This window comes from Triturus cristatus, chromosome 3_1, assembly GCF_964204655.1.
Source record: "Triturus cristatus chromosome 3_1, aTriCri1.1, whole genome shotgun sequence".
NCBI classification, from domain to species: domain Eukaryota; kingdom Metazoa; phylum Chordata; class Amphibia; order Caudata; family Salamandridae; genus Triturus; species Triturus cristatus.
This window is the reverse complement of record NC_140583.1, coordinates 616,142,692-616,162,809: the sequence shown is the minus strand read 5'-3', so window position 1 is coordinate 616,162,809 and position 20,118 is coordinate 616,142,692. Positions and strand designations below refer to the sequence as shown.

Below are 20,118 nucleotides of genomic sequence, written 5' to 3'. Positions count from 1 at the left end.
GAATGAGCATTGATTGAAATAAAATTACCTATAGACGAACTGAGTTACTTTGCTGTTGCCAGGACTAACTGGATTGTCGACGATGGTTTCTGAACCCTGTAGGTTTTAAGTCACTTAAGATACATAGATTTTAGTGGAGTTTGATAATGTCTGTGCTAGAATCTAGAAGTCCGTCTGGAAAGGGATTTCTTCAAGGGTGTGATCAGTAGATAAGTGGGAAGAAGGCAAAGAAAGTTGGGTCGGGTGAACGGGGCATCAGTAACGACTTGCACTCCAATGTTTTAAAAAAAATATTTTTACAGACTTTAATATAGCGCGAACTTGACCGGAATCGGGTATCAGAGCACTTTACATAGCACCAGCTGCATTACATGAGGACACATTCATTTTTGTTAGGCACGGGGAGATTAAGTGATTTGCCCAGAATCACAGGATGTTCAGTGTCATTGCCGAGACTCGAGATTCAAGGTCGACCGCCCTAGCCGTTAGACCAACTCCTTTCCCCAATGTTGTTTGGTCTTTGACGGTGGTGGTTGGTAAAACATTTTTATGAACTACAGCAATTTCCTACAGTCTTCTTAGGTAGGAGAATGTTGAATAGGGCTAGATGTCCCTTAGAAATGCCCTATGTATAACTGGAGACAGTTTGATGTGGAGGCAGTGGGGTTAGCATGTGCATTCTGTATATCTGCACCAACTCAGTGGAATGCTGTGGTTGTCTCCGTTTATTGAGAGGGTTAGAATGCAGATTTTAAGTTCAGCGCCTTGCCGGGACTCCAGGCAGATGGGCACTGTGAGCGAGTGAGTGATGGTAAAGTTGGCTACAAGCCTCATTTCTCATGTGCCGCTGAGCATTAACTGCTGCTAAATTCCCCTCCACTCTTGGTTGGGTCGCACGGTAGGTAGGTAACAGACATTGATGCCATCTGCAAGGACACTAAGGGGTCATGTCCGCAGATTGGGAGCTTTATAGTTTAGCCTCCGGAGTCCATTCATGCTCGCCACTCGTTCTGTGCGGGGGCAGGGGGGCTATTTGCGAGGACTTCCTGGCCGTTGTTTGAATTCTTTATCCCTCATAGCCCTACATACCTGAGCCTTACCGTAACATCTGTGCAGGGGACTTGTGGCTCTGCACGCTTCACTGGCTGTTTATTAGGCGTGATTGAGCCAGAAACGGAAGAATAAATGACAAACTTTGGGGAAAGAATGGAAAAGACCGCCAGGGCTTGGCATGAACGATGCACTAAATGATTTGTCATTATAAAGTACTTTAGCGCGCGCCCAGATTGATGCTGTTGCTGCGGAGAGATTACAACACGCTGCAGCGCGAAACAGATGGCGAACATTTGCTGAACCTCCCCAGCATTATGTTTGGCTCCGCAGCGAAATCTGTACTTACCTTCCAGTGCTTGGCTCTCCGTCTGCAGCGCGTGCGCGCTCCGCAGCGGATGGGAAGAGGCTTCTTTGATTTAATTGATGCAATTATCAGCCATGTTATCACAGCAAGAAGTCCAGAACCCGCGCTGCTGCTGGCGATGCTCCTCAGCAGCCTTCTGCAGGTTGCCCGCGATTGGGGGCTTTCAAGTCCTCGATTCTGCAGAGGTGGCAGCGAGGTTGAGGCCCCTTCTATGTGACTTCTCTCAGGTGCCTTGCTTTACGTGTGTAAGGATAGGCAATGTTTTGTAAAGTTATGTTGAACTGTGCTATGCTATGTTATGTGATGTTGGAGGGATATGCAAAGCGTTCAATCTACCACCATTTGTGTCACCTTGCTGTCAGTTCCACAAAGCTATCCACCCGTCATCGCTTTGCGTCTTACAGAATAAACTTAGTAGCCATTAACAGGCCGAGTCCAAGCCTAGAGTGCATTTTACTCTGGATCCAGATTTTGTTCAACTGGAAGGAGGACTTGCAACCGTTGTCTCGAAGAAGTATGTTTCATCCAGTGGTGGGGATGATCATGCCAATACTGAAGTACAGATGGAGTGCGGGGATAGGGAAGGAGTCAGGAGGCAGAATGGCAGCGTTTGTTGGCGTTAGCTTGTGTCTCCCTTCCGCATATGGTTAGGAGCACAGGGAGGGTTTACCTTTAAGGATTGAGGGAGTCTCATGACTCAGTGTGGCAATGAGCAGAGCTGAGCATGGGCACGGGGGAGTAGACTGGTAGATCATTTCTATGCATTAGGGAGAGGGGAGATGACGCACTGAGAGAGGAACAAACGTCACTAAAGAAGCCAAGAACTGATCTAGAGACCATTCCTGGCAGCAGAATGCGTGAAAAACAGGTTCACAGGGAAAAAAGCTATAGAGTTAATGGGGACCTGCACAACAAGCACAAGCCTGTGCACAGTGTAAGAGCAAGTCACATGCATCAAGCATGTAGCTGGGGAAGAGATGGCCAGAGTGCTACTACCGATAAGTGGTGTGGATTGTGCGATTAAATGTAGGTTATATATTCTTAGAGAGGCAGCGGGCACCCGGCTGGCAAGGGTTATGGAAGGCATGAGCATCATATACCTCGTAAACCTGCACTAAACAAGCACAGGGTGGGAACCAGCTAAGATAAAGAACCCTGCAAGGTCAGAAAGGTCATTTTCTTGGATGTTCCTGAGTATGAGGCTAAAGGAGTCTGCAGCAAAGAGTACATTGCATGCTCTGCTATTGAGAAGCGTGGAGGCCATGTGACAGAGTCTTGGTTGCATGACAGGGCATGGAGACCACATGTGGGGGTTGAATGAGGATTCCACCAGTGTGAATTTAGAGGGAAAGTAGCTGAGAGTGTCAAAAGATTCAGACTAGAAGACAAGGGCTGGCAGCCTGACCGAGGGGAAGAGACCAGTGAACACATGTTCCTGTGGAAGGCGTAGAGGGTAAGCAGTGACCATTACAGGGAGGAAAATGCTGTAAGCACAAGTCCAATTGACAGGGGAGAGCATGGGTCACGGGGCTTATATTTGCAGCCAGTAATGACGTCAGGAACTCAATGTGTGACAAAAGAGCCAAGTGGATAGCAAGGCAATATGAAGGAAAAGAGACTTCCAACCGTCAGTTTTGTCGTCCTAGATTTGGGAAGTGGATGGCAAGCTGTACATTGCATATTTGTGGTACTGTGAACATGGAGAGTGTGCTTGGCTGGAGGCAGAAACCCATTTTGGAACTCCTGTGTGCTGCAGCCAACAAGAGGGAGGTCAGAGCGGCGCCTTTCCAGACGGGTATGAACTCAAACTCACACCCAAAACATTCCAAAGGTTCCTTTAACGTGGATCAGGCACCAATAAAGAATGGGTGGGGATCAAATGGCCTTTTGATGAGCACCCCCTCCCTGTTTCCACTCTTCCCCAGAGATGTGGTGCAGGCAGAGATGTGTAGTGGCCAGTAGAGGCCTCTCTTCTTTTGTGCCTTGTGTTATTCATCTCCCAGTCAGGATCTTGCCAGCTTAGTCTAACTTCCTGCCAGACTCAAGAACAAATGTTTTATGACTGAGTAGTTCATGAGAAGGGATTCGACCGACTGAACGTCCAGCATTTCAAACCCAGAATGGAAACCTGCAGTACGTATTCTAGTCTGCTAGCCTGGTATAAATATTAGGTAGATTCCATAAATCAGTATTGCAGGGGCTTCTCACAATCTGTTGCCCAATGAAGCATTCAGTATGTAGCAGAAAGTTTCTAGGCTGATGTCTTTGACAAGTATATAAAAGCGGGGAGGTGGGAAGTTGGTCCGGTCCTACACACATCCTCCCACACATGCAATCCCAAGGCTAAGTTTGTGCCATTTCGAGGCATTCTACTACTACATTGAGGTAGAGGTATTTTTTGTGTTATTTTGGATTTTTGTCACAGGTGCTAGGGGTATTGTATGTCAGGAGGTAAGTGCCCTCACCCACCTCGCTGGCATGCTTGATCTTTGGGTTCTGTCCACGCTAGGGGGGTCGTGCAATGTGCAGCAAATCCCTCTTGTGGGAGCCCTTTGATGGAGGTCTTTAATATGCTCAATGTGAGTGCAGTGAAGAAGACAGTTGGTGTCATGGGACTATGTTAAATATGTCTGTGGAAGACATAACTTTATTTGATAAATTGTATAGTGTTCTATGTTAAGATTAAAAACAAAGGGACCAATTAAATATTAGTTTTTGTTTGATTCAATACAAATGGTCTACATGTTCCAGATGCATCTGTCCAAGTATCTAGGTGAGGCGAAAATGGTATTAATTGCCCAGTAAAATTAAAACATATAGCTAAGGATTCACTACACTCAAAGAGAATCCGACAGGTGTGTGGAATTTACGTGATCTCATAACTTTGTGCCCCTCCTGTGACCCCCTGACGCCCCCAAAGGATGCGAGAACACTGCACCCATCTGGTTCACTAACTGTTCAGTCATGGTGTGCTTGCGGTCGACACCTGCCCCTGATTCGCTCTTCCAAAGATCATACTAAGAGTGCAGATTCGTTTTGGTGAAGTTGTGTGGATTAGGTTTGATGATGAGTTCCAGGCTAGAATGTCTGAGGACCAGCGAGTGGTATGGTGCACACTGGATAAACCCGCCTATGATTGTCCCAGATTGCGCTGCCTATAGCTCACACCACCAACGGTCTGCAACTGCTGTATGGTCCCTTTCCCAGGTACTCTTTCCAGAGAGGGGCACGGTTACGAAAAACCACCAAGGGCTTGATTGCAAGTTGCACAGAACGTGCAGATTGAAAACTCTTCACCCATAGACACTGATACCACCTCTAGATAGCAGGCATCCCACAGTACTGTGCAATTACAGGGTTATCCCAATCGAATGGAAAACAACCATGCTAACCTTGTTTCATCAAATTGAGCACATGTTCCCTTTTCTGTGTGGATTAACATCCCATGTTCCTCCTGCTGCAGGCCAGTCATGATCTGGTGGACGGGTATCCCATCAGAATTTCACTCTTCTCATCCCTGCTGTAGGGCAGGAAGAGATAGAGAGAGAGAAAGAGAGAGAGAACTCATTGGTCTTTCAGTAAGTCAGCCAGCTGTAGGTTCCCACACATATTTGAGTATAAGTGCTGTACATGAAGAGACCAGTACCCACTGCTGAAATTAGGGATGAGTGCTGAGAGGGGACAATGTGGGAAATGGAAATTAAATTAATGTGCAGGTATCGGGCATGGGTTACAGTAGAAACCAGGCAGGTGAGTAGAGGTTTGGTTTTTAGGAGGTTTCACATCTGGGGAAGGTCCTGCTGGACCCCTGGTTTAACAGGGTGAATTAAATTGTTTATAGACCTGTTAGGGAGCATGAAGAGGTACAGCGAGCAATGTTGAACAATGATAGGCCGGATGGCATGTTGGCAGGACAATTCTGGAAAATTCCCCAGATGAGCATGTATCGCAGTGGACACAGTTCCCAGAATGTTTGGAAAGAATTGCGGGGTTAATCTTCATTTCCATAGCGGGGGAGCAGCTTGGGGAGAAACCCATCATTGAGGTTTTATCCAGGAACATACTCCAATCTCGCTTCGGTTTTGAAGTGTAAAAACATGGGGGTGTTTTTAGAAGGGTAGCAAAGGGTCAATGCTTGGAGACTTATGATTGCTGGATAGCACATATGTGTTGGGAATGTAATTTGATGGGGCAGCTAGGGAGATGAAAACACTTAAGGGAGGATATGTGGGAAAGTGTAGGGTTTGAATCTTTCTCTTCTGTGGATGCGGGACAGTGAAGTCTGGGCTTGTGCTGCAGTGCTGGGTTGTGAGCCAGGTCTTAGAATTTTTTGTTGTTTGGGTTGGAGTACTGAGTGAGGAAATGTGTGTGCGCTTGCTTAAGATATAGGCAATACCTAGCACCACCTAGCTCTTAAGCGTAGAGCAGTCAAAGTGAGAGCAGGAGAGTCAGCATCACTTGTCCTCAAGTAAGCCCAGGCGACCAGTAGGTTGCAATATCGGATGGCCCTGGACAGGATCAGCAGATGGTATGTGTTGATGATCTTGAGGTTTGGGGTATTGTTGACATTCTGACGTATGAGGTTGCAGGTGAGAGTTTTTCCCGTGGAAGAAACTGGGCATGACCTAGGTTAGTTAGGCTCATACAAGATGGAAAAAGGAGAGAAAGAGAGTGGGGACATCAGCAGCATTGGATATGTACAGGCAGTGCAGCAAGGAGATTATGTCACAAGGTAAGGGATCATATTGTAAGGAAAAATGGAAATGAGCCTTGTAGACCCTGCCCGGATTGACAAGCAGTGAATCTTTGAGAACAGGTTAGAAGCGATGTTGCACTAAAGAAAACAGTGGTTCTGTCAGGTAGATCAACTGATTTGCGCAAGGTATTGGATACATTAAAGGAAAATATGTCTCAGTCATATAACACACCAAGAAGAACAACTTGTTTATGCAAAAAAATGAATTTCTTTACTTTGTATTTGGATATATGCAAATCAATGAAATGGCTGTCTGTGACATAAAACACATACGGCGAAGAAACAAATGACTATGGTGTGCACTTAGTGACTGGTAGTGATATGTGACCCGCCTCTGATGCCTAATAAACTGCACTATTGTTAAGGGTCGAAACGTCGACGTTATTGTCTCAATTAGTCCACGCAATTTCCCTGACTTGAACAGAAAATCATAACTTCTGTTGGGATTTATGCACTGATTTCTGGTCTTGAAAGCTAAATACCTCTTTGTGTTATATATATATGTTATTTATGTCGCCTTTGTACAGCACTTTGTCACATATCACTACCAGTCACTAAGTGCACACCATAGTCATTTGTTTCTTCGCCGTATGAGTTTTATGTCACAGACAGCCATTTAATTGATTTGCATATATACAGATATAAAGTAAAGAAATTCATTTTTTTACATTAACAAGTTGTTCTTCTAGGTGTGTTACTTGGATATATGACTGAGACATATTTTCCTTTAATGTATCCAATACCTTGTGCAAATCAGTTGATCTACCCGACAGAACCACTGTTTTCTTTAGTGCACTTACCCGGGTTCTGAGGGTTACTGAGTTACCCCATTATCATTAATAGAAGAGATGTTGGTCAATGGGAAAAGGGAGAGTATCTAGAGCAAAATGTGGTACTGGTAAGTTGCCTTGTTTAAAGGATGGGGGAAATTATGTTAATAGTTGATTGCGAAGGCATTATTAATGTGTACCATGTAGGAGCCAAGGATATTTGCGGTGTCCACTTGATCCTGAATATGTGACCAAGCTCCTTTTCTCTAAGTGCCTTTATCCTGTCAGTTCCTCAAGTGATGAGATTTACCTTATTTTGTTTCAGGGTCGCAAGGGGTTGGGCTCCATTTTTGTCTGGGCTTCTGGGAATGGCGGTAGAGAAGGAGATTACTGCTCCTGCGACGGCTACACCAACAGCATCTACACTGTGTCCATCAGCAGCACCACGGAGAATGGTCACAAACCATGGTACCTCGAGGAGTGTGCCTCTACCCTCGCCACCACCTACAGCAGTGGAGCCTTTTATGAAAGGAAAATCGTATGTTCTACACCTCACCATGCATACATGTTGGTGTCTGGTTTATAATTAAAGCATGCTTTGTCTACAGTGAGTGGAAGCTAAATGAATGAGGGTGTACACCCGATATGAGCCTTTGTTTTTTACTATGTGTATTAATGGGGAATAAGAAGAGCAATTCTGATATTGCAGCTCACAGCATCACCCTTACAACACTAGATATAGCTCCTCAATGCAGCTCTTCCATACTTTTGTTGTGTTATACTATGGGTGTTTAAGTGAACATTAAGTTAAGCATCTTGGCGCTCTGGAACATAACACAATCCTGTAAGGCATGAGTAAAATCTTTTAATGATTTATTGATTAAAAATACACCTTCTGAACTGTTTTTAAAAAAGAGGAGGGCAGGCTTGGGTTTGAAGGAAGAAGGGTATTGTCTTGCATGTTTTAGCAGCATCCGTGGAGAAAGCCCTATCCAAGTAAGAGACATAGTTAGACCGAGGGACGGAGAGAAGGAACAAGTGAACAAAATGAATGTTTCTGCCGGGAATATACCACAAGAATGTGGAGGCATAAATAAGTGTAGCGTATAGGTAGGCAACACAAGAGTTTCAAAACAGGTGTAATATGATTCTATCTAAAAGCCCCACAAAGCAGGTGTGCAGCTGTTTTTTTGTAGAAGCTAAAGGTATTTCAATAACTTAGAGGGTGGGACCAAGTAGAATAGATTAGCATAAATCCAGTCTAGATAATTAATGATTAATAAAAGAATATTGTGAATAGTACCCAGTTCGGTCAGCACCTTCTTCAGATTCGATTTTTAGCTGTGCCAAGCTAATGTTGGCCACTTTGGAGGCTTGAAGGTCCAACGAAAGAGCAGAATAAAGATACATGTCTAGATTCTTTACAGACTTTGCGATGTTAAACATGGACCCATCACATCCGACTAGGGCATATTGTGCCACTGGACATAAATAGGAGGGAAAGCAAAATGTCTGTTTTTAGTGGACTTTGATTTAGAAAATCCCAGAACATCCACCATCGAGTGATGGCAAGATAGTTATTCAGGTTTTGGTGGTTGGAGTCTGGCTTGCAAACATTTTGCTGCTGATGATAGTAAATAGGAACTCTGTATCATTAGCATACATGAACTGTACCTCCTGAAGGTGGAGTAGTCTGGCTAGAGGCTCAAGTACTAATTGAAAATCTGGGCAGAAAGTGTAAAGCTCTTGGGGACATTGCAGTTCATCAGCCTTCATTTTGACTAGTAAGGGGGAAGTGCGACAAATTGCTCTGTGTGAGAAAGGAAGGAATTAATCCGTTTTAGTTTGTCAATGGTGTAATGCCACCTATGTCCCCCCAGCAATGGCTGGCTGCCCCGAAACCACACAAAGTACATCCTGTGGCTAGGCGTGTCAAGAGGCTATATAATAAACAGGCAGATACAGCTCATGGTCTATCTGCCCATATTAAGTATCCTGTGTGTGCGTTGTTTCTGAACAGTGCCATTTAGGCCTCACCGCATGAGCCCTGCATACAGTGGTGCAGCCGCAGGTTACACTGGCGATGAGGGTCTACCACATGCACCGTGCCTTTGTGTCCCCGCCTGCTGTGCTGGGAGGCGTGCACCTTCACATGATCCATGTGACCTCCACTGTGACTCGTGCTGCAGCCCGCTTGTGTGCAGTCACGGTCCTCCTGTGTGCTGCTGCTGCTGTCTGTTCTGGCTCGTACAGTCTGCCTCCCGCACGTCTTCCTGAAGAGCTTCAGTGTCTCCCTGCCTGGCCCCTGGTAGTTGCTGCCTGTATCACAGCCGACCCACCTGCTTCCGGCGGCCCGTCTTCTATGCTACGCTGCCACGGGCCGCCTGCCATCAGTGCGTGATGCTCCTTGCTGGACAGGCCTGCATCGCTCCTCGCATGCCCTGAAGGGCACCCCTACACAGCTGCAGCCTTGTGAGTGACCTGTTGGGGCTGTCAGCTGATGATAGTGCGCGCTTTAGGCTGAGGGCTTTGCTGACTATCTGCTGTCTGGGGCTGAGTGAAGAGTATTGAAGGAGGACAAGGGGGGGAGGGGGGGGGGGAAGAAGAACAAACTAAAGAAGGAAGTTAATGGTGTATAAGAGTAACAGGAGACACAGAAGAGTAGCAGTCTCCTTGTTTGCCAAAGGATACTTGAGCAAAAGACGTAGTACTGGCCAGATAAAAATAAAAACGTTTCAAACTAAGAAGGCCATATCACGCTCCACCCTGCATAGAAGCCACACCCTCAGGACACAACCCATAGCCAGCACCACCCTGCAGGGCTCAGCGAGCAGCAGTGCACCTGCCATGCCCAACTCAAGCCTCTGCGTCAATGGCCGCATGCTCATACAACCAACCCGCCATAGCTGACAAGGCCAATGCTACGCCCCAGCAAGGGTCACAATGTGGACAGTTTGCCCTGCAACATGCACTTGTAGGAGTGCTGCAACCTTTTAGTGAGCTTGCTGACCCATCCACTGCATCGCCTGCTGCAAGACACAGGTTGGAAGGCTAGAGAACTACTTTGTCCCAACCCATGAGACAGATGGCAGCATCAACTACTTCATTATGCTGGCGAAGGAATTTACAAACTGTTTGAGCATCTCCCAAACACAGGCACGGCCAATGACTAAGATGCTGCCATGCGCGGGCCCAGCGTGCACTTCGATCATCCACAATTAAACCCAGAATTTAAACGTTTCAAGCTCCGCCAGGCCCAGCAGTGGGTAAAGGAGTCCATAGATGCGTTTTATGCGCGCCTACGTGCACTTGCCAACACGTGCACAGTGGATGACTAGCAGAAAGAGATAAGGGTGCAAATCATTCAGGGCTGCAGGAACAAGACTCACAGAGGCCTAATTCTGAGGCAACCCAACATCAGCCTCGATGACATCCTCATCATGGTTAGGTCCCATGATCTGCCCGCAGCCCGAGCCGCCTAAATGGAACAGCCTGAAACTCCCACTGTAAAAATAGAATGCGCAGAGCCATCCATGCAAAAGGAAGGATGAACAACTCTAAAGCCCAAACCACTTGTCAGCAGGCGCACCGCTGCAAGTACTGCGGGAATGACGAACACCCCCTTGACAACTGCCCTGTGCAAGGCCACACTTGCTTGAACTGTAGCAAGCTAAACCATTTTGCGACTGTATGCAGAGGAGGATCCCAATGAAGAGGCGTGAGGGGCCGACGAGCCCCAGCCAGGGCCATACGGCAACATACAGTGGATGATCCAGAGTCACAAGCCACGGCTCAGTCATCCCAACGCCACTGAAATCGACTGAAAGACTCTTCTCCATACGATGATGATGAGGAGCTCTTCATCATCTCATTCACCAATGACCTGAAGCGGCACAGGCGGCCACAACCCATGTGTGTGGTCCAGATTGCCGGTTCAGACGTCAAGACCCTCATCGACACAAGCACATCCGTGAATGTGATGGGCATCAAACAATACCAACGCCTATGACCAAGACCACCTCTCTCCCCGACAAGTACCAAGACCTTCACCTTTGGCAGCTTGTCCCTGCTCCCACTAAAAGGGGGCATGACAGTCCAAGTGAAGTCAGACGATCAAGAGATCACAACTGCATTTCACGACACCCTCATCTGGTGCCACATGTGTGAAGATAGGGACCTTGTGTCCCTCGCAGGGAACATGACGGCCTGACAGGTTGATGAGCTCCTGAACCAGTTCCCTGAACTCTTCAAAGGGCTAGGGTGCCTTAAAGCCCCACTGATCAAACTGTATATCAGTAAGTCTATCAAACCAGTTGCCCTCCGTCACCGACGAGTTGCTTTTCATCTGAGGCCACTGGTTGAAAAAGAGCTGGACAAACTTGAGCACCTAGGTGTCATAAAAAAAGTGTCTGGGCTGACACTGTGGTTGTCCCCTTTGGTCATCACAGAGAAGGCGAAGCAACCAGGGTAAATGCGCCTCTGCATCATCAACTGTCTTCCCAATCAGGCCATCAAGCAAGAGAGACACATAACACTCACAATGGATAACATCATAGCCGACCTCAATGGGTTGAGGTGGTGTTTCAAGTTGAACCTTACCGCAGGATACCATCAATAGGAAAGTTGGTATATCACCACATTTTCAACACACCTGGGGCTGCACTGGTACAAAAGACTGAACTCTGGAATATCTTCTGTGGCAGAGGTCTTCCAGGACGCCATCAAGGAGATCCTGTTCGATCTCCAGGGTGTCATTAATGTGAGCGACAATATCCTGATATATTCCATAATGGTGGAGGAGCACCACAAAAGTTGTGGGCCATGTTGAAACACCTGTGGGAGCACAGCGTCACTCTTCACAAGGAAAAATGCTCTTTCTCGATCAAATTTTTCGGGAACGTGTTTAATCAGTATGGTGAGCAAGTCAATATAAGGAAGTCCCAGGCCATACAATAGGCCCCAGCCCGACCATCATCTCGGAAGTCCGCAGTTTCTTGGGGATGACGACCTACTGTGGAAGGTTCATTCCCTATTTGGCTACCATTGCTGAACCTCTGAGAGCCCTAACCAAGTCCGATGTCCCCTGTAGTTGGGGCCCCACACAAGATGATGCCTTTCAGAGAGCGAAGGAAACCCTGCTGAGCAAGACCACTATGGCCTACTTTGATATGAAGAAAATAACTGAACTAGTGGTCGTCGTCACCCCAGTAGGCTTAGAGCTGTGCTCACCCAGGAAGTGGAAACTGGGATATGGGCCCCATTAGCTTTTGCCAGCAAAGCACTAATGCCGACGGAGACACATTACTCCCAAATTGAGAGAGCGGCCCTACACATTAAATGGGTCTTGGGACATTTTCACCTGTACCTCTGTGGGAGATCGTTCAGAGTAGTCACCGACTACCAACCACTTGTCCCATTGTTCCGTGGCAGCCCCCACGCCCTCCACCTTGATTTGAGCGCTGGGCCATCTAGCTACAACACTACCACATGGAACTCATCTATCGACAAGGGTCCAAGAAACCAACAGACTTACTCTCAAGACATCCCCCCTACCAGCTGACGAGAACGATGCCACTGAGGCATATGTCAGCCTAGTTTCCCAAGGCGCTTGCCCACAAGCAATTGGTCTACGAAGAGATCTGAAACACCACCACAACAGACCCAGTGCTGGAGAAAGTGATGGGTGCCCTACAGAATGGTCCATGACACAACTTCCTACGATATGCTAACGCATGGCAAGGCCTGGAGAAAGAAACACTCATGAAACTGTGGTGAGTGTGCAATGAGCTGAACGCTACAACAGATGGCCTCATTCCGAGAGGGCAGCGCCTCATGATCCCTGAGAGGCTGCAGCACCGATTGACTGAACTGGATCATGGCAGACATCAGGGAACAGCGAAGATCAAGTCTTGCATGAGGGAGTTGGTTTGGTTCCCTTGTCTCGAAGCTGCGGTCAGACGAGATGGTAAGGTAATGCCCATCATGCCAGCTTACCAGTTATCAAGAAGTGCCCACACTGGTCATGACAGAAGAACCATGCACATCAATGTGGTCCAAAGTGAATTTTGACCTAGGAAGCTCCCCTGATGGGAGAATGACTGTGGTCGATGGGTAGTCAAAGTGTCTCTTTTGTCAAAGACATCGATTCCATGGCCTTTGCTAATGTAGCCCCAGCACTGGATAGGACATTTTCACCCTTTAGCCTGCCAGGAAAAATAAATACAGACGATAGACTGCCCCACCAAAGTTCAGGTTTTCAAGACCTGTTGGAGCACCTAGGGATACGACACCACCGAATCACGCCTCAATGGCCGCAAGTGGCCGCAAAGCGGTTCATGCTGACACTAAATAAAGTTCTCAGAATCACTGTGGCTGAGGGAACCGACCCTGAAGTCAGTCTTCAGAAGTTTTTGCGGCAACAACGGATTGCACCTCTCAACACTCTCCATGGTCTCTGATGCTCAATGGCCACTGAAGGGATACGATCCCAGTCCATCCCAAGTGAACTCAGTTGAGGTATGACACCGTGGGTACCCAGACTCGGCGCACCCAAACCAATGTACATACAAGCCTCAAATGATGAGCCGCTACCCGGATGATCTCACTGGGTAGCAAAGTTTTAGTCAAAGACTGCCAACTTGTGTGGAAATTCTGAACGCCCTTAGATCCTGGAGTATGGACTGTTACTCAGGTGAACGGGACTATGATCACTGCTTGCAAAGGAGACGAGCTGGAAACTAGGAGTATATCATGGTTCTGGAAGGTAGATTTCCCCAGCTCATCGGAACTGGAAGAGAAAGAAGACAATGCAATGTGGGAAAACTCTCATGGATGTGAAAACCAAGGAGAAGCTGGACCCAGTGACTAGACCCCTAGTCAAGGCAGTGCTGGGACAAGTTCTGAGGCCGACTCCTGAGACAGCCAGGACTATGAGGAGACTAGAGGACATTCCTGTCATCGAATGTATCTCCTCAGACCTAACCCGCCACGGAGCCAGAGGCTCAGAGACTTTGCATGCCAAGTGCAACAGCAGAGTTCATCGCCAAGTTGGGAAGGGATGTAATGGACACCTATGCCCCTCCCCCACTTTGGCTGTGCATCCTGTGGCCAAGTGTGACAAGAGGCTATATAATAAACGGTCAGAAATCGCTTGTTGTTTTCTGGCCCATACCAAGTATCCTGTGTGTGTATGTTTTTTCTGGCCAGGTCCATTTAGGCCTCGCAGAGTGAGCCCCGCATTCAGTGATGCAGCCCCACATTACAAATGGTGTTACACTTGGCTTAGAGATCTAAAAGTGTGTAGGCACCAACAGCACTGCTATCCACCAGGTCATCTAGGATTGAAAGGACCACTAGTTCAGTTCTGTGGCCGGGTCTGGATCTAGCCTGAAAAGAAACAAGCAGTTGATTCTTCTGCATGAAGTTTTAGAGTTGTTGAAAACCCTCTCTTTCCAAAGTTGGATAAGTCACATACAGTAAGGGTGGCATTTTCAACATGAGTTTGACTGTTGCTTGCATCCAACCATCTAGGACTAGTCCATGAGAGAGAAAGCAATTAAAAAGTTTCTGCAAGTCGCCTTCCCAAAACAGGTAGAGGAGCTGCATGTGGATTGCCGGACATGTCATATGGGGCTCCAGAAAAGTGGCTATGCAGAAAGGTTATCTGAGATTCAGTGATTATATTAAAGGATGAGAATTCAGGAATGACTAGTTTGCAGTCAGCCAGGGTGAGATGTTTTGGCTTCCCTGATAGTAATCATCTCTCATTTGATGTATACTGAACTCTTTACACGAAGTAATACGGAAAGGTGGATAACAGAGAGTGAGAGAGGTTTAGGGACTGTAATTTAAAAATCTGAATGAGTTCTTTGGAGAGAGTCGGAATGGAATAAATCACTTTTTGGCTTTTAGAATTTCCGATTTGTAGAAGGACAATTGTCTAAGCTAGGCGTCTTTATGTTTAGTAGAGTAATGAGATTTCCATTTTGTCCCTTTCTGTCATTTTCTCTGTTTGAAAATGTTTAGGTCTAGAGAGAACCTCTTGTTACAAGGGGAGGAGTTTTTCCAGTTGTACCCTTGGCCTGCAAACTGGCATCTAAGATGGATACAGTACCGTCACTGAAGCAACTGAGTAGAAATATGGGGTTCTCCAATAAAAGGGGGCAGTTTTGAAGGGAGTGGGCAATTTTATGAACTGACAAACATGGGATCAAAAATTTCCAGTTGCGTGACAGGCACTGGGAAGGTTGCGATTGAACACTTTCTTTTGACATTGGAGAAGGAAAAGGAGAAACGGATGCCAAAAGTATCGGTACAGGCACATTGAATTTAGTCCTGTAGTGTAATGTTATCATGTGTGGGGTGAATGGGGCCTGGTATGTGTCCTGCTTTATGGGTAAATTTATTGCTTAGTGATATTGAAAATTTCCCAATATTTATTTATACATTGAAGCTTGTAGTTCCCGACCAGAGTAAGATTGTTTTTTTGGCAGCCAATAGATTAAAGGTCACGGCAGTTGGACTAGGGTGCCAAAGAGTGAGTTAGGGGGTGAGTGAATGAACAGGATTTGTTCAAATTGTGGGAGAAGGCTAATGTCGCACAATCCGCCATAGGTAGAGTTTTGGGGGATCCAATGTGGAATGTGGTATTACTGTCAACCTCCAACTCTGTTTTCTTTGTCATATTGTAATATTTTAAAATTGCTGGGGAGAAGTTCTATTATGGGGCCAACGTCTTGGGTGACATATTTTTCTCTAATGCAGATCAAGTCCAATGAATACGTGTCAATCAGTGTGGCAATGACATGTTTGTGGTTAGCTGTGGATCTGGTATTAGCTACCATGGTATTGAATGACTTAATGTAAGCAAGTGATATATAGGCCATGGAGCAAACTCTTTACACAAGAAGAAAGTGATATAAGATAAAGGAGTGCAGGATTGCAGTGCGTTCAGTTGGTAGAGCGGCTGTGCTAGAGGAAAAAAAGATAGCGAGAATGGAGGGGAGTGCACCAATGTGCATCGCCAGAGAGTTCTCCATCCCATTAGCTACAGAGAGCTTGATCCCACCTTCCCATGAACTATGTGACAAACTGGCAAACTACTTCCACAACAAGATATCAACTATCTTCTCTAACTTCGTACCCCAACCCCGACCTCTACAACTTCCTCACACCATCGGATACCGCCCACCCGCTTAGCGCATGGGAACAGCTCACCACACAGAACACCACAGCCATCATGAACTCCATCCACTTCGGGGCTTCCATGGACCCTTGCCCCTACCACCTCTTCAACCTCAGGAGCAAAGAAATCCGCATGGCGCTCACCTATATCCTCATTGCAGCGATCACCATGGATGCCTTACCCGACATATGGAAACACGTAGAGGTCAGGGCCTTCCTCAAGAAATCCTCCACCCACCCTACCGAACGCACGTTTTACTGCCCTATCTCACTGCTTCTCTTCCACGCCAAAGTCTTCAAGAAGGCCATCAACCACCAGCTCACCAAACACCTGGAGAGAAACAACCTACTGTATGCGTCCCAGTCCGACTTCCGGGCCAACCACAGTACCGAGACTGCCCTGATCGATGCCACCGTCAACATCAGAACCCTCCTCGAAAAAGGTGAAACAGTGGACCTGATCCTCCTCAACCTCACAACGATGATCAACCCCATATCCCACCACACCCTCATCAAATGGCTGCACCACATCGGGATCCAAGAAGATGCCCTCAAATTGGTCGCATCCTTCCTCACAGGACGGACCCAGAAAATCCAGATACCACACTTCTCCTTGGATCCCAAGAGCATCATCTGCGGTGTCCCTCAAAGTTCATCCCTCAGTCCGACCCTGTTCAACACCTACATGACACCCCTCACTGACATCGTCAGAACCCATGGCCTCAACATTATATCCTATGCAGATGATCCCCAACTCATCCTCTTGCTCACGGACAACACCTCCACCACTAGAACCAACTTCCACAATGCCATGGCGAGTTTCGCCGACTGGATGAAGAACAACTGCCTGAAGCTCAACACGGACAAGACAGAAGTGCTGATTTTTACCCCTGACCCTCAAACCACAGCCCCACTTACCTGTCCTCGTCCGATTTTCCTGTTCCTCTTTCCTCCCATCCGGACTATAGGCAGATGCGTGGTTCAGGCAAGAAATATGCCTCCTTGGAACGAATGGCTTTTCTCCGCATGCAATTACAATGCGGTCGTTACAACGACCGTGTTGTAACAACGCATACCATTACCCCGCAAGTCATAACAAATACTTACTCTAGGGGGGGCGCTGGATGTTGGAATATTATTATTTACTATTCCAACTACAGTCTGTGCAACAGTAGGGAAGGTGTTGGATTTTAAATCTAACACCTTTTGCCCCCTTCACAAGTCATTGTTACAACTTGCGGGGTAATGGTATGCGTTGTTACAACGTGGTCGTTGTAACGACTGCATTGTAATTGCATGCAGAAAAAATGTTTACCTCAGGCAAGCGTTGTTGCGCTTGTGGGGAAATGGCATGCCTGGCTCAGTCCGCGTTGTAAAGGCCGTATCCCCACTATATGCTACTCCATTCTACCCCACTCCAGTATATGCTATTCATCTGTATGCTACTCCACTGTACTCTACTCAACTCTATGTCACTGCATTCTATGCTATTCAACTGTACGCCACTACACTGCACTACATTCTACTCTACACCAGTCCACTCTACACCACTAGACTCTACACCACTCCACTCTACTCCACGCTGTGTCACTCAACTCCATGCTATTCCACTGTACGGCAGTCCATTCTACCTAACACTACACTCTATGGCACTGCATTGTACACCACTTGACTGCACACTATTCCATTGTATGCCACTCCACTGTATGACACACAAGTCTACTCCACTCTACACCATTCCACTCCACGCCAATCCAATCTACACTATTCCATTGTACACAACTTCACTGTATGCCACTCCACTCTACGCCACTCTACTATACGTTATTCCTTTGTAAACCACTCCACTTTATCCCACTCCAGTCTACACCACTCCACTCTGTCACTCTACTGTAGACTACTCCACTGTACACTACTCCAATCTGCGCTATTCCACTCTGTACGTAACTCCACTCTCAGCAGTTCCACTGTACGCCACTCCACTCTATACCATTCCACTCTGTCACTCCACTCAATACTATTCTATAGTATGCCACAATAGTATACCTCACAGCACTGTACATCACTCCACTCTACATCACTGCACTCAACATTACTTCCCTTTTATTCTATTACACTCTACCACACTCCACTCTACGCCACTCCACTCGTTGCCACTTCACTATAATGTAATATAAAGGGCATTTGTATAGTGCTCCGCTACTTCAAGGAGTGTCCTGGCACTCTGCACCTCAGGTGTTGACTGGCTAAGAGACCAAACCATTAATCCTGATTAAAAAGCCATGTTTTCAGTTTCTTCCGAAACTGGGAGTTGACTGAGAAGAGCCGCAACTCCAGAGGGAGCATGTTCCATGATGAAGGTCCTAAGATTGAGAAGGACCTACTACCAGTTCTGGATCCTTGGGATTTTGGTCAAAAAAGGTTAGCTGAACGAATGTGTCTTGATGGAGCACAGAAACTGATCTTTTTTCCGAGTTACCCAGTGCCAGTCTGATGGAGTGACCAGTAAGTGTCTTACATCGTAACCTCTTCCTAATAGGGAGCTAGGGCAGCACCCTTAGATTTGGGGACACCTGTAATATCAGTGGCAGGCTGAGTAAAGTATGGGCTGCAGCGTTTTGGACCACCTGCAATTTATTGATAAAATAATCCGGAAGGCCCAAATACAGTGCTTTACCGTAGTCAAGCCTAGATGTTATTAGGGCCTGTACTACCTGTTTCCGAGCTGAGAAAGACAGAAAATGTAAGAACTTTCTTAGCACACACAACAGGCCAATGCATGCCCCCACCACTGCATTATCCTGGGGTAGAAAAGAGAGACATCCATCCAGCTTAGTGCCTGGATTCTTAACAAAGCCAGCCTGGCATAATATAGGAGGAGCATCAACCTGCCATTAGGACTGCCACGGTTTGTGCCTTCACACCAAAGAAGAGTAGCTCAGTCTTTTCTGCATTACATTTGAGCTGATGATGCGTCTGCCATTGAAAAACTGCTGTCAGGTGGGGCGTGGCCAAGCCGCGAGCTATGATGGCTGCGCGGCGTTGAAGCTCTGCCGGCAGCCCAGCGTATACAACGATGTCCCCTACCTCCTGAAATGAGGAATAGACGGTGGGAGATGCCGCTGCGTCCCTGGATCCTGGTAGCCTGACTTTGGGGCTCTGTGGCTGCGGAGACGTCCGTTTGCGGCCCGGATACCTCCCGCGACGTGGGAAATACAAGATGGTGAATATGAGAAGACCACGCACACCAATTCTTAAGTTGATTGTACACAAGTTGGGGCGTGCTATAGAGGAAAGCGTCTCCTAAACCAGGACGCGTGAATGAATGAGAATGGCACTAGTCAAAACGAGTAGTGTCCCTCTAGGCACAGCCAAAATAGCAACGAAGTTGCAAGATAAATCAAAGAGTGGAGCTTAGTTCAAAAAATGTTCCAACATGCAAATTTATTAACGAATAATTGTTCAATGTTGGTAACGAGCAACCCAACATTGAACAATTATTCGTTTATAAATTTGCATGTTGGAACATTTTTTGAACTAAGCTCCACTCTTTGATTTATCTTGCAACTTCGTTGCTATTTTGGCTGTGCCTAGAGGGACACTACTCGTTTTGACTAGTGCAATTCTCATTCAAATACAAGATGGTGGCCTGAGTAGACGGAGAGCGGCGGACGTGGTGGCGGCGGCTGCTGGCGCGAACGGAGGAATCCTGCGGGGGCCGCTGGGGTGGTGAGTACCTAGGCGCGGGTTTGGTGGGCTCCGCTTTCCCCCCGCCTATGCGTGAGCGACGCTGACCGTGTTGCTTAGGTCCGACGCTGCTGAGCTGTCCGGCTTGGCCACCACGGCGGGGGGTGATAGTGTGAGCCTGCTAGTTGCCCCCTGCGCCTGGGTTTGTTCCAGTCCCCTGCGTTGCCCCCCTCAGCGGCTGCTAGGGCACTGGCCAGCGGTGGCTGGTCGTCTTGGCCCACGAGTCCCTCCACCTGGGGAGCTGA

General features: G+C 47.2%; 1 protein-coding gene across 4 annotated transcripts in view; it reads left to right on the top strand.

The window, feature by feature from the left end:
• The window catches only part of PCSK6 (proprotein convertase subtilisin/kexin type 6), a 1,413,069-nt gene that overhangs the window by 938,466 nt on the left and 454,485 nt on the right, over positions 1-20,118 (top strand). For all 4 annotated transcript variants that reach the window (XM_085644552.1, XM_085644551.1, XM_085644550.1 and 1 more), the window contains one exon: positions 7,269-7,481. In XM_085644552.1, the coding sequence (XP_085500678.1) occupies positions 7,269-7,481 (213 nt within the window). The remainder of the gene's footprint in view (positions 1-7,268; positions 7,482-20,118) is intronic.